General features: G+C 42.9%; 1 protein-coding gene and 1 long non-coding RNA gene across 5 annotated transcripts in view; one reads left to right on the forward strand and one right to left on the reverse strand.

Moving 5' to 3' along the window:
• Window positions 1–2,604, forward strand: part of CDYL2 (chromodomain Y like 2) — a 49,855-nt gene extending 47,251 nt beyond the window's left edge. For both annotated transcript variants that reach the window (XM_027892683.1, XM_027892682.1), the window contains exons 6-7: window positions 57–200; window positions 2,400–2,604. In XM_027892683.1, the coding sequence (XP_027748484.1) occupies window positions 57–200; window positions 2,400–2,558 (303 nt within the window). In that variant the 3' untranslated portion in view covers window positions 2,559–2,604. The remainder of the gene's footprint in view (window positions 1–56; window positions 201–2,399) is intronic.
• LOC114061844 overlaps window positions 1–11,489 on the reverse strand; it is a 56,296-nt gene extending 44,807 nt beyond the window's left edge. For all 3 annotated transcript variants that reach the window (XR_003572234.1, XR_003572233.1, XR_003572232.1), the window contains exon 1: window positions 11,387–11,489. This is a non-coding gene — a long non-coding RNA (uncharacterized LOC114061844). The remainder of the gene's footprint in view (window positions 1–11,386) is intronic.
• Between the last annotated feature and the right edge of the window lie 1,354 nt (window positions 11,490–12,843).

Consider the following 12,843-nt stretch of genomic DNA (forward strand, 5'->3'; position numbering starts at 1 on the left):
GGCAAGCATGGAAAAAAAGTTGAAGGGAATTATAACCCAATCTTTTGGTTTCCCAGGCAAATGAAATGTTGTTCTGTGGGAGAAAGCTGACAGCACAGGAGGCCTGCAGCAGAGGACTGGTGTCACAAGTGTTCTGGCCAACAACATTTAGCCAAGAAGTGATGCTGCGGGTGAAGGAAATGGCATCCTGCAGTGCAGTGGTAAGAAATCAAACCCCTCTGTGATTGAATTCCATTTCACAGAGGTAAGGTGTGCTCCCAGGGCTCACATGGGGGGCCCACAACCCCACCTGTGAAAGAAGGGTGCCATGAAGAAACCTGCACAGGGCTCAGGGAGCTCTTGGGGTTTCTCATTTCTCATGGGCAGAGAGGGTTTAGATTTATTCAGTCCGAGTGGAACCTCCTCACCCCAGATTCTCAGAGGGGATTTTGGCACAGGCTTCCTTCACGAAGGTGGAGGAGGCTGAAACCGCCCAACTGGCCAGGGAAATCCCTGTAGGACCCGTAAGAGAACAGATTTGCCCTCCCCACTGTCCTGGCCTACCATGTTTCAGCTGGGCCTGCCTTCTCCTGGGCACCTGCATCGTTCCTGCCGCTGCAGCCTGTCCTCCACAGCTCACCAGAAGGGTAGGATGGTGCCAGCTGAGCTCTGCTGGGAAGGAGAGGTGAGATCCAGTCAAGTGGGATTTGAACACAGTCTGCTCACAGTGTACTATAACTTTCCTTTTGCGTACGCAAAAAACAGCAAGAAAATCCTTCCCTATTTTTACTTCCTAGGGTTTTTTTTTTTCCCCTTCAGGCAGATACACTGCTATTCTGGGCATATCCTTGTTTAAAAAACATGCAGTGAAGAAAGTGATACTGCCTGCAATAAAACTGCACTAATTAAAGTGCAAATTGTTACAGTTTCTTGTTATATTTCCTGTGCCTGAAACAGTCTTAACATCCCTCAGTTTCATTTAAAAGATCTGTTGTAAAAGGAGGTAGAGGCACAGGAGATTTTTAATTAAATGAAGTGTATATTAGATCTCACAGAAGACACTGAGAATGAAACTCTGGAAATGTAGCACCAGTTGATTTGATGATGCTGATATAAAGTGTGTTATATGAGTTGGGAAGACCTCTGGGCCTTACTGTGGATTCTTCCTTCCTCTCTTCACTGCTGTTGGCTGTCAGTGAAAAAAGAAAGCCCAGTGCCAAGTTGTGGACAAAGATAAGAGTTAAACCTGTCCAAGACTATATTCACTCTCAGATCCTCAAATCGGGCTGAAGTCACAAATACAATTGACAGGATGAGCTCATCCAAGTTCACTGGGGATGTCTGTTCACAAACAGACCAAAAAATACACAGGCCCCTTGGTTTGCTGCTAACACCATTTACTTGAGTTCAAGAGAAATGCTACTGTGGAATAGCAGTGCTGGAACCTACAACAGAGAGGAACTGGGCTTACCAGGAAGGTTTTGACAGAGCTGAGTGAAGAGTGGGCATCTCCCTTACCATAAAACACTGCATTAGCTCACATTAGATCTTCTGTCCTCCAAAAATCAGGACTGAAGGAACTATCAGTGGTTTTGTTTGACTAGTTGAATTGCTGGTGAGGTACATACTGGTGGTGTGTATTTCAGAAAAACTGTAAAGGAATCAACCTGAATGTGCTCCAAAATGGGTTTGGGAAAAAATGAGCTGCACTATGGGAGCAGCCACGGACCAGCTGTTTGTGCCTTTCAGAACCTGCAGGAATTAGCAAGGCTTTGTGATTGGGCTTTCCTTTGCAAAACCCTTGGGTGATTTGTTCTCACTACTTCTATCTGCCAAGGAGATTTAACTCCACACAGTCAGAGGGTGCTTGTTTTGCTCAACACTATCTTCTATAAAATATTTCACTTTTATAAAAATACAAGTAAATAGACTTTAAAAGGTATTTGCAACAAGGGACCTTTCCTATTAATTTCTGGTTTGACAAGGAAATAATACAGGAGGGAAAATTGTTAAACATGATGGACACCCACCTTTGGGTTGGTTTCCAACCCGTTTAACAAACCCCAAAAGCCACTTTCCAGCAGCCAGTCTATCATGGCTCACATTTTCATTTCAACAGGAGGGAGTTCAGCTCCTTCTAATGCTTCATGGCAGACCTTCAATAAACTAAGGTACTTCAGAATCCCTCATTCCTTTAAAAACTTTGGCACTAACCCATCACCCTCAGACATCCTTAATTTTTAAAGATGCTGACTGTCAGCAAGGGCAGTTGTGACCATTAATCAAATCTAATTTCTGTGCCCAAAGGAGTTACTTAGCCAGTAAAGCAGAGTCAGTAGTGTAAAAAATGCTGGTCAGGCCATTAGCCATAAAAAATGTTCAGGTTCAAAATAAAACACCGAGCCGTGTTTTGGCTTTAGGTATTGGAAGAGTCCAAATGCCTCGTGCGGAGCTTCCTGAAATCCGGGCTCGAAGATGTGAACGAGAAGGAGTGTCAGATGTTAAAACAGCTGTGGAGCTCCTCCAAAGGACTGGATTCCTTATTCAGCTACTTGCAGGACAAGATTTATGAAGTCTGACGTCCTGGCCCGAGTCAAAGAGGAGGCGCTCCCGCTGTGAGCAGAGGCCACCACGAGCGGGTTTGAGGGGCAGAGGCGACGCATCCCCCGAGGAATTTGTGACAGTGTATCCCAATCCCTGTGCTGGTGTGGGTTTCCTTGTGAGCTACAGCTGCTGTAGCGGGTTTGATTTGGTGTAAGCAGGGAGGTGTTCCGTGCACGTGATCTCTGCACAGGCTGCATCTTTCCCATCGCTCATCCAGACACGACGATACATTCCATGTGCTCGGAAGCAGGGCTGGAGCCCGGTAAGGCTCACCCACCTGGAAGGGTTTGTTTTGTCTGTCCTTCTTAACTTATTCTTGCTGTTGCCACACACCTGGGCTGACACAGAGGGCTCAGTCTAAAATCTGGGTCACCACGATCTCCCGTAGACCCAAACACCGTATTTTAGAAATATGTTAATTATTTTTTTGAAAAGTTCTAACAGTGTAATGGGAAAAATCTGATAATTTATATGTATAATATGTAAAGTTAGTTTACAAAAACTACTAGGTTTTTTTTTCCTTTGGTGAATTTATTTAAGTTATTTATTTTGTGTTCATATTCAGCTGTTTATTGATCACAGATCTTATTTTCGTACTTCCCTTGAGTGAATTAATGGCATCACATGAGAATGCAAACATTTTTAGAAGCAAACTGAGTAGAAAAATAAAGGATTTATAGAAACCCCCACAGAAAGCTGTGGGCAGTAAATGAAACAGCCACGTGCGTGCTCCTCTATGTGTGAAAAATTGTACAAAAAAATGTATGAAACAGATTCATTTGCCAGGGTTAAGAGAAAAAAAGTGGATTCCGAAACAATGAGTCCCCCTTACGTCTCTGTTCACTTTCTGCCTTCTTGAGGAGCACTGAAGGGCTCACCAACAAGATGCTTTCTTTGAGTTTGCCTGTCCTGTTCTCCGGTGTCAGTACAGGGTGAGTGGGGCCGTTCCGTGGCACTGGACTGTTTTTTCAGGTTTAAACACCCCTTTTGGTCTGAAGTCTAAAATCAAATCCTTAAGGAGCCTTAGTCTAGCTGCCTGATTGCTCAGGTGTGAGAGAATTTCTGCTCTGGAGGCCTTTGGGTGCGGGCCAGCAGTCTACAAGGTGCTAGGCGTTGAACTGAGTGTGGAGGGAGAGGTTTGGGTCTGCTTCTCCCCAGCTCTCCACATCTGGCCACCCCCCCTCCCCACCCGCTACAAGAACTTCTGGCTTTCCATAAAAGCAGTCCCTGGCAAAGGAGGAAAATCCAATCTGCTCTTTCAGAATGTGATGCCAGTGCTGTTCAGTGACACTGCCTGAGCACTGGATCTCTCTCAGTTCTTCCCTGCTAGGGGGGCAGGACCCGAGCCTGCTCCGAGACTTCACCTGCCATTTTACTACACCCAAATTAAAACCTCTTGAAGCAGAAGCTTTGCACATTTGTTTGCTTTGTAATTTGTGCACTTGCCCCCCCCCCCCGTCCTTGAGCTCAGTGACTTTTTCTGGTTTAAACCTCTGCAAAGGAGGCTGCTCAGCTTTCTCCCTCTCAGTATTTCCATGCAGAGTTTCAACAAAGCCTTTGGAAAGGTAACGAACAGGTGATTACAGTAAATAGGAGCCTTCAACACATTAATGTTTCTTTTGCCACAAATAATTAGAAGTGCTGTTTCTGTGGCCTAATTGTACCAGTGATTTTTACCCTAAAGGCAGGGGGCTCTCATGGAAATTCTTCGTGAAAAATAATCTGGTTTCTAATTAGCCTGGTTTTAAATGTTTTTCTATAGAAGCTTATGGAAACAAGCAGCTAATTTTCAAATGGCTGAAGGAGAGCTCTTTCAGGAGCTGTCTGAAGTGAGAGATGCACTTGTTTGGATCCAGGCCATGGGACCCCACGGCAGGTGCCCATGGGAGTCACCTGGAAAAGAGGGCTCAGCCCAGTGAAAGCCACTCCCACCCACGTGTTTGCACGGTCAGGCCCCCAGCCTGTGGCTTCAGAGAGTACAGCAATGGAAGGTACCACAATTCCTCATTTCCCTTCCCTTCCCTCCCGTCCAGAGAGCCATAACTCCAGCCGTGTGTCAGTAGGAGATGAGGAAGTGGATTTCAATCCTGTGCTTGGGGTTTGTAGGTAAATCCAGCAGGATTGCTCAGCAGTGGGGAGGAACGAGTTCCGAGTGAGATTTGCAAACAGAGGAGGAGCTGAGGTTGTTCGATCTTTGAAACTGCACCATTTCATCTGAATTTTCAGATATCTGTATCTTAGCATTTTTTTATGACAAAGGAATGGTTGAAATACATTTTCTATAATTATTTTTCCATTAAAGCAAGCGCTAACCATAGTTAACATTTTTAATTATTCATATCTATACAGTTACAATCTAGTTTTCATGGAATCTATTTTCCCTTCAAAAAAAAAAAAAAAGAGTAATAACAATGTTGAAAAACTTCTTTTCCAGTATTTAAATATCAGAATCAGAATTTTCTCTTGTGTTTCTGTCCTTACTAGGTATTCAGATATCTAGATGTACTGTATATATTAGTCTGGGTACCTTTACTAATATTCACAGTATTTAAGATGAAAAATGCAATTTGTTGTTTAAGTATGTTATTTTATTCTCGTGTAAATTGTTTTGTACAATCTTTAAAAATCTACAGTTTTGCATTTGTAGATATTAAAGGTAAGCAATTTATTTTGTGTTGTCCTGCATGTATATTTTTGCTGTAGATAAGTGTTGCTTAGTTTACTATTTCAGTACATTTCTGTTTAAATAAATAAGCTTACAAACTTTAATACAGTATATATTTTCAGAATATAAACTTTTATATTTCTGTGGTAGGTTAGGGTATGCGTTTTAGGCAATCTTTTTCACTACTATGAACTGTTCTTTTAATCTATAATATAATGGTTTTGTGCCAATAGTTTTTAATTAGAACAAAATGCTCTTTTAATGTTAGGGATGAACAGACAATTTTGGTTGGGGTTTGTTTTCTTTCGGTTTTTTGGGTATTTCTTTTTTATTATTATTATTTTGCCAGCCTTTACAGTTTTAAATATAATTTATAAATGTCTTGCATTTGTGAATAAGCCTTACCATTAGGTACAAGAAATCTTTAAAGCTGCATAAATTGCTTATGCAGCACTAAGGACTTCCCCAAATAATTGCTGTAAGAAAGTTTAGCAAATCAGAGTTACAGGGCCTTAAGTTTTTCTTGTGAAAAGGATAATACGGGTTGTTTCTCTTGAACAACAGAGGTAGATTGTCAGCGTGGGCTTTGTTATATATATAAACTGTGCATTTGTGCTCCCCAACCATGGTAGTTTAATCTCAGGCTTTGTGTGGCTGGGTCTATAAAAGTCAAATCTGGCTAAAGCCAGCGCTCTTTAGGAGACACTAAAGAAGTTTACATAAGAGACTTATAGACAATCTTATCATAGTACATTTGGGTACTCGCTATCCTCGATGTGTTCTCTGTGTCTGCCCAATTAACCCTATGTTTTAAGCCATATTAAATCTCTTTACTGCTATTTTAAATGCTTACACTGAAAGTCACTCGCCAGAGCTTGCTTCCTCACACCTAGGATTTCGAATTTTTTTTTTTAGTGAATAAAAATGTTTATGCCTTCCATAAAAAAACAAAGGACCAAAGAGCTGCGTTGTTCTGACAAGGCACCGGTTCCTTCGCCGGGGAACGGGTGGGACGTTCGTACTGAAAACTCCAAGAGTCTCTTTCTGCTCCAAACACTGCAATCCTCACCCACGTCAGGTGTAAGGGGGAAAGGTGTGTCCACTGACCCATTGGGAAAGGAGTGATGCTCAAGCTGGGATGGCGTGTCTATTGGTAAGGCTTATTACCAAACCTCGGAGATGAAGCAAAGAACCAAAAATTCACGAGTTATGTCAATGTAAATTTATTTTCAGAACTTGCACAAATAATTAATTGTAGAACTTTGCAAATTAGGCCCTTAAGTTATTTTGTCAGAATGCCATGGAACAGACTAAAACAGTTTCTAATATTTGTAACAATGAGTACATATTATAATATTATAAGGGTACAGGCACCCCTATATCACAGTGTTGTAAATATTTTCTGAAACTGGTACAGTACTGAGGGACTTGTATCTTCTGATATATCAAATATTGACTGTCTAGATCAAATTGTACACAATTTATTTGTTGATGGTCCTGTAACTAGTGTATGGACACATTTCTGGGTGCCTTAGAAGTTGTATTTTTCATGTGTGTTAATATGCAGTATTTATACATTGTGAGAAGCTGCTTTGAATAAAAACAATGAAACTTCATTTCAGTGCAGTGCTTTTCAGTTTTACATCATGAGAATGAGCGTGGGAAGTGGTGGCCATTCTAGATTATAATGGTATCCATGGGCTGTGCCTTTTCCAAGGGAGCAGGAACAGGGGGCTTTTTAAAGGACAGTTATTTATCCAAAGGAATAAAAAACCAGGGCACTAAAAGACACTGCAGGAAGAACTCCCCGAAGTCAATCGTGGTCCATCTATTTATCATTTCCTGATCATATCCAATAAGACCACCCAGAACTGTCCCCAGAGTGAAGGTGGATCACCCTCTGGTCCCTGTGCATGGGCACAGATGGGATTCCTGCCATGGGCCTCGTGTGTACGTGGGATCCTTTGGCTGTAGCATCTGGGAATGCTGTTTCCAATCACACATCTCACACATCTCCCATGATTAGAAGGGTAACTGTAAATTAATCCTGCCTGGGGCAGAAAGGGAAGGATATCTGTACAGGGAGCCAGTGTTTGCCACACCACCTGTACAAGGAGGTCTGAGAAAATGACCTACACTTGATTCAAGGGACAACAATTATGTTCTAGGAATTATATTGGTTGGCTTTAAACTGACAGACACGGTTAGCAAAAACCATGGTCAGCTATTTAGAGCGGAGGATTGAGCAATTTAGTCTTGCTTCACTATCAACAAATCCAATTATTTATTACGGCGACTCTCGTCAGGAATTAACTTATCATGGCTTCCTCTGGACTGTGAGCAATGAGCACGTGATGGACAGGGTGTGACACCTTTCCTAACCCTTTTAGTGATAAGTTTGGGTCTTAACACACATTGCCAACATGTGAGTTTTATTTGAAATCACTCATTTTTAAAAGAAAGCAAAAATGCTCTAAAATTAAAAACTCCATCCGAGTATGTTGGGGGAGTCCTTGTTGCAGTAAATTAATATACAAACAAATTACATGGAGGAGGAACCCATTAAGAATATATAAAGGCCTACAAATTTAAACAAACAAAAGGCCTGTCTGGGAATGGCATGTATAAACTGCAGGCAGGTATTAATCCCACTTTAGATATAAAAATAATCAAACAGTTCAAAACTCCACATAAACTAAGACATGGGGTTGAATCCTGTTGGAACGACAGAACCAATATTGCATTTGGGAAGAACAAGGAGAGGTTCTGAGAGAAATGCACAGCAAATGAAAGCGTGGGAGAGAATCAGAAGGGCACCATTTCCCAGACTGGGGGAGTTCCAAGCAAATCAAGGGTCAGGAGTTGGGCTGGGGACACTTTGGTTGCGAAGGGTAAAGTCAGGGTGAGATTCTGGATTCCAGTTATTAAGTCCACGTGGCTTGACACAATGATTTTCATCTGGGACTGTCAAAAGTTGTGTGGGAGAAAGAAGAACTTTTCATTTTGAGGAAAGGAACCAGTTTCTAAGTTAAACTGCATCACCTTTCCTTTAGCACTTCCATTTAATGGTGTCACTTGAACAAATGCAATGGATCTAAGTCAAAAGCCACCAGCACCAGTGGAAATCCTCCTCCTGACTTCCCCTGCTTCTAGATCAGCCCCAGTGGCTGACAGATACCACAACAAAGTCCTTCACAGCAATAGTATAGGGAATATTTGTAGCCATCTCTTCAAAAGATAATGTGTCTCTGATAAGAAACACATCATTAGCATTGGAGGAAGGATTCCACATCCTTAGCTCCAAATTTAACAGCAGTGTCTGAAATGTTGTATAAATGTCAGCATTTTCAGTGTTACTGCTGACTCTTGTTAGCAGAAATTCTTGCTCTGCTGTGGTTTAACCTTCCTTAACTCTACAGTTCCATTTATCACGTGTGTAACCCAACATCTGTAAAACTGATTTTACACGTTGGTCAGAGACAGAAATACGTTGGGCAACAACTGGAAAGAGAAGAGTGAAAACAATCTGTGCAACTTCAAAAATGTCATGTTTGAAATGGGGGCTCTTGAACTGCTGCTTCCTCCTGAGATGGGAGATAAAAAGCTGCTTCTACCATTGGAGTTCCTAGAATAAAATACATTTTAAACACTAAGCAGCAATCCTGACTTGTTAGGACTGAGTTAATTACTATCATCTGGAAATAAGTTATTCACAGTCGTCCAGAAAGGTTTCTGATGCGTGTGTAAATAAGTGGTACAATTTCTGGGACTCAAAAAAGATCAGCCATTCCCCACTGCTGCCCTTCCAGCCACCTGGGGATTGCACACGCTGCCCACCAGGCTCTGGGGTATTCACTGTCTACAAGAGGTTCATTAAAAGGATAAAAGAATTCACAAAAAGCTCTTCCCATGGGTAATTATTCCAGATCTGCATTATCTTAGCCTCTCACTTGTGTAGTTTGTATGCAGCTGCAGCAGGTTGGTTGTCAGGGGCTCAGACTCTGGCAAACAATTCTCTTCAAGTCCAGTTTTTGCCCATTAGGCTCATAATGAGCAACAGCTCCAAACTCCTGCCAGCTGCACTGCCAGGGGATGCCCTCCTGTTCCAAGGGCAAAGAGAGGCTGTGCTGGTTGGAGTGTGGGGTATGGAGCTGCCCACTGCTTGACCCTGATCCTCCCATCCCCATCCCCATCCCCATTCCCATCCCCATTCCCATTCCCATCCCCAGGCTGGGCCTGCCTTCACCAGACCAGAAAAACAGGACGTTTTGTTCTCCAGGTATTTACATGTAACAGGAAGAAACAGACTCATTTCCCTGCGTGTTAACGTGATGCCAGTTGGGAAGGAACATCCCAAAGCACGTTAGACCTGGTAGGATTCATCTTCCATCCATGGCTATGACTCGTCACAACACAAAGACAACTCCCCTCCCTAAATGATGGTTTTTAAATAAATGCATTTTGTCTAAAAATCCAGCGAAAGGTTAACCTGAGTGGGCTGCTATAGAGATGATTTGAAAGGCTCAAACTTTTCCCAACCGTTTCGAAAGTCTGAGAAAATCCACCAGCTCTCCATTTGGGATTCAAGCACTTGGTAAACACACTCCACAACTGCACCATGGCTGTGTGCCAACCAAATGGTGAGTCAGCAGGCAGGGGGAGGGAATCAAGTGTCAAGAATGCATTTAACCCTCACTCAGAGAACACTTTTCTTACCAGCAGAATGAAAACACACCATGAAAAGAAAAAAAATTACGGGAATTTTTGTTTTCTCCATTAATGAAGGCAACTATCGTAATTTTCTTCCAACTTTACAGGGACTCTCAGATTTAAATTAGGGCAAATGCTAAAGAAAACAGCAAACTCATGAGAAAGAGGTTCATGAACACTTATCTGTGCAGTCCTTTGATTCCTACTCTGACAAAAATCCCAGTGATAATCCCGGGAAGGCTGAGTGCTGAAGGGTTTCACGAGAGCATTAGAACTGATAATACTAAATACTCCCAGAGATATAAAAAGGAGTACATTTTCCTAATGAAAATGCAGCTCAACTCATGTGTCCTATTCCCAAAGGAGTGTCTGTGCACGCTACTGAGCCTCACAGTGTTTTTGTGGAGCGTTTGATGAAATCACGAGATTTCCTAAATCATTTTTAAATTAATCCCTCTTCAGGAATTCCCCACTGAAGCATCACTCTGCATGCTCACTCTAGACAGTCTATTCAGGAAGGGAAAAAAAAAAAAAGCATAAAAAGATTGAGGCTTTAAAAAATATAAAAAAAAAATTAAATATTTGAAAGACGGCCCACTCTTCCACCTGAAGGTTTGAACACTCATTTACAAGGCTGTTCAACACTGCCAAACCAGAATGACAGCATTTTATACCTACTTTCTTACTCTTCACAGGTGTAAATAACCACACTGGACACCTGTGGAGGAGGGGAAAGGAGCAGGAGGAAAAAGACTCCAGTTATTACCTTCAGAGTGTTAGTTCAGGGTAATTACAGAGCAGCTGCGACTTTCCAGCTCCCCTCCATGAGGGAACAGATCCCGTTTCCAGGGAAGGGCTGAGCACAGGCAGCTCACCCACAAAGGGAGAGTTTGGTCACACTTCTTGTCACACTGAGCTCCATGGCCTGAGCCACCTTCTCCAGGACCTCAACTCACCAGCCAGGACCATCCATTGAAAGTTGGATTGTCCTGCCCTGGTTCAAGCTGGGCTGTGAACAGCACGGAGCAGGACTGGTTGGTACACACAGGGTGGAAATGGCTCACAAAGCCTGAGCTTGAAATTTAGACAAAACCACCCCCTGTGGCACGAGGAGACAAGCCCTGCTGGGTTGGTGGAAGGACTTTGAGCCCAGCCTTCAGCCCTGCCTTCCATCAGCTGTTGGCAGGCTGGGGCAGGGGCTGCACTTGGACACCACAGGTGAGCCAAAGGAGATCCATCTGAGCTGACTCTGAGCTCAAAACACTGACAAAAATAGAGGACACTGAAAGATGGCAACATCCCATAGAGGAACACAGCAGCAAGAAGGAGATTACCTCCTCAAACACCACCTTCCCTCCACCAGGATTTTATGGACCGGAAACGCAGTCTGACCAAAGAATAACGTGATGGGAAACTGCTGTCACTCACTGTGAAGGATTCTGGCACTTGTGGAGAGAACCAAGTCCTGCTGAACTTCAGTTCTGAAAGCAAATTCTCCATGTATTCTGCTCCATTCCTCCAGCTGAGATTCCTAAAGAAAGGGGAATGGGAAACACTGTCAGCTTGCAGCTCGAGGAGGAAAACCACGACACATTCATATGCAGGAAGCTCTAAGTGACCTTCCATCATTATCACAGCACTAATTCCCAAAAACCCTGCAGAGCTCCAGAACTCTCCAGAGCACTGTTTCATGTACCCAGCACTCCTCCATCAAAAACTGCCTTTAAAAAATAAACTAATAAGTTCCAGTTACAAATAGAAATTTCTTTGCCCACTCTTGCACTCCCAAACCCAAGCACCATTTTGGGTTCCTGTGTGAACATCCCTGGGAAATGTGAGATCGACAGGTCGTTCCAGTTTACATCCTTGGAACCTACTGACCCCATCAGCAGAGTGAGAGACCAAAGGAAATGACACATGCAGTGGCACCACAAGATTAATACAACTGTTGATTAAGCAGCAGAAAAGTGAGAACACTTTACAGCTTGGTGGCTTGTTGTATAAAAGCTCTTCACCCGAGAATGTGAGTTATTGTTGAGAATTTTATCGATATAGTCTGTCCAATTTTTATGCAGAAAGCATTAGCAGAGGCTGTTTTAAATAATTTCAGATACTCAGCACTAAATAAGTGGCTCACTTTCAAGAACCAACCAAGAAGAAACATTCCACAGAATGTCGTATGTTCCTTTAGGAGGGGAGTTGCATTTCATCAGCATGGATGCTGAAGTGAAATAAGGCTCAGTACGGAGAATGTTTTCAGCAATAGCTGTTAATTAACTAGTAAAGTACTAATAAAATGTTTAGGCAGGTTGCATTTAAATAGGATTATAATGATGTGTAATTACTCAAAAAAGAGTGCCAAAACCATTCTGCAATAGACTGTGTTCAGTTTTCATGCAGTGCCCAAATCCATCTGAAAACAGAAAGGATTCCAATGTCCACTGTGCAGTGGCCAGGGCACAGCAAGCTGGGAAACTTCTGCTCTCAGGACCTTTCCTTTAAAAGCAACCTCTGAAGTTTCTCTACCAGGAGCTACAGAAATTAAAAGAAAATATTCCTAACACATACAGGAACAAATAAACACAGAGCAGCAGCGAGGCCAGGAGCTCCTCTGGACATTCCTAATGGAAAGCCACCAGGAAAATCAGGAAGAGGCTGTGAGGAAGCACAATGCTCCCTGAACTCCCGAGGGGGACACAGCAGGAACCTGGCCCAGCAGGACACCCCGAGGGGGAGGCACTCAATTCTGAACTCAACTCGGTGCAAAAGGTCCCAAACTGCTCTGCTGAGAGAGCAGCAATTCCCTCTGGGTCAGCAGAAAAGGAACTTGGCACAGCCAGCAAGAGTTTCAACCAAAGGAAGATGCAAATGTGTAAAACTGAAAA

Source organism: Empidonax traillii, unplaced genomic scaffold (assembly GCF_003031625.1).
Source record: "Empidonax traillii isolate 1590-97213 ecotype Southwest subspecies unplaced genomic scaffold, ASM303162v1 scaffold362:size563497, whole genome shotgun sequence".
Lineage (NCBI taxonomy): Eukaryota > Metazoa > Chordata > Aves > Passeriformes > Tyrannidae > Empidonax > Empidonax traillii.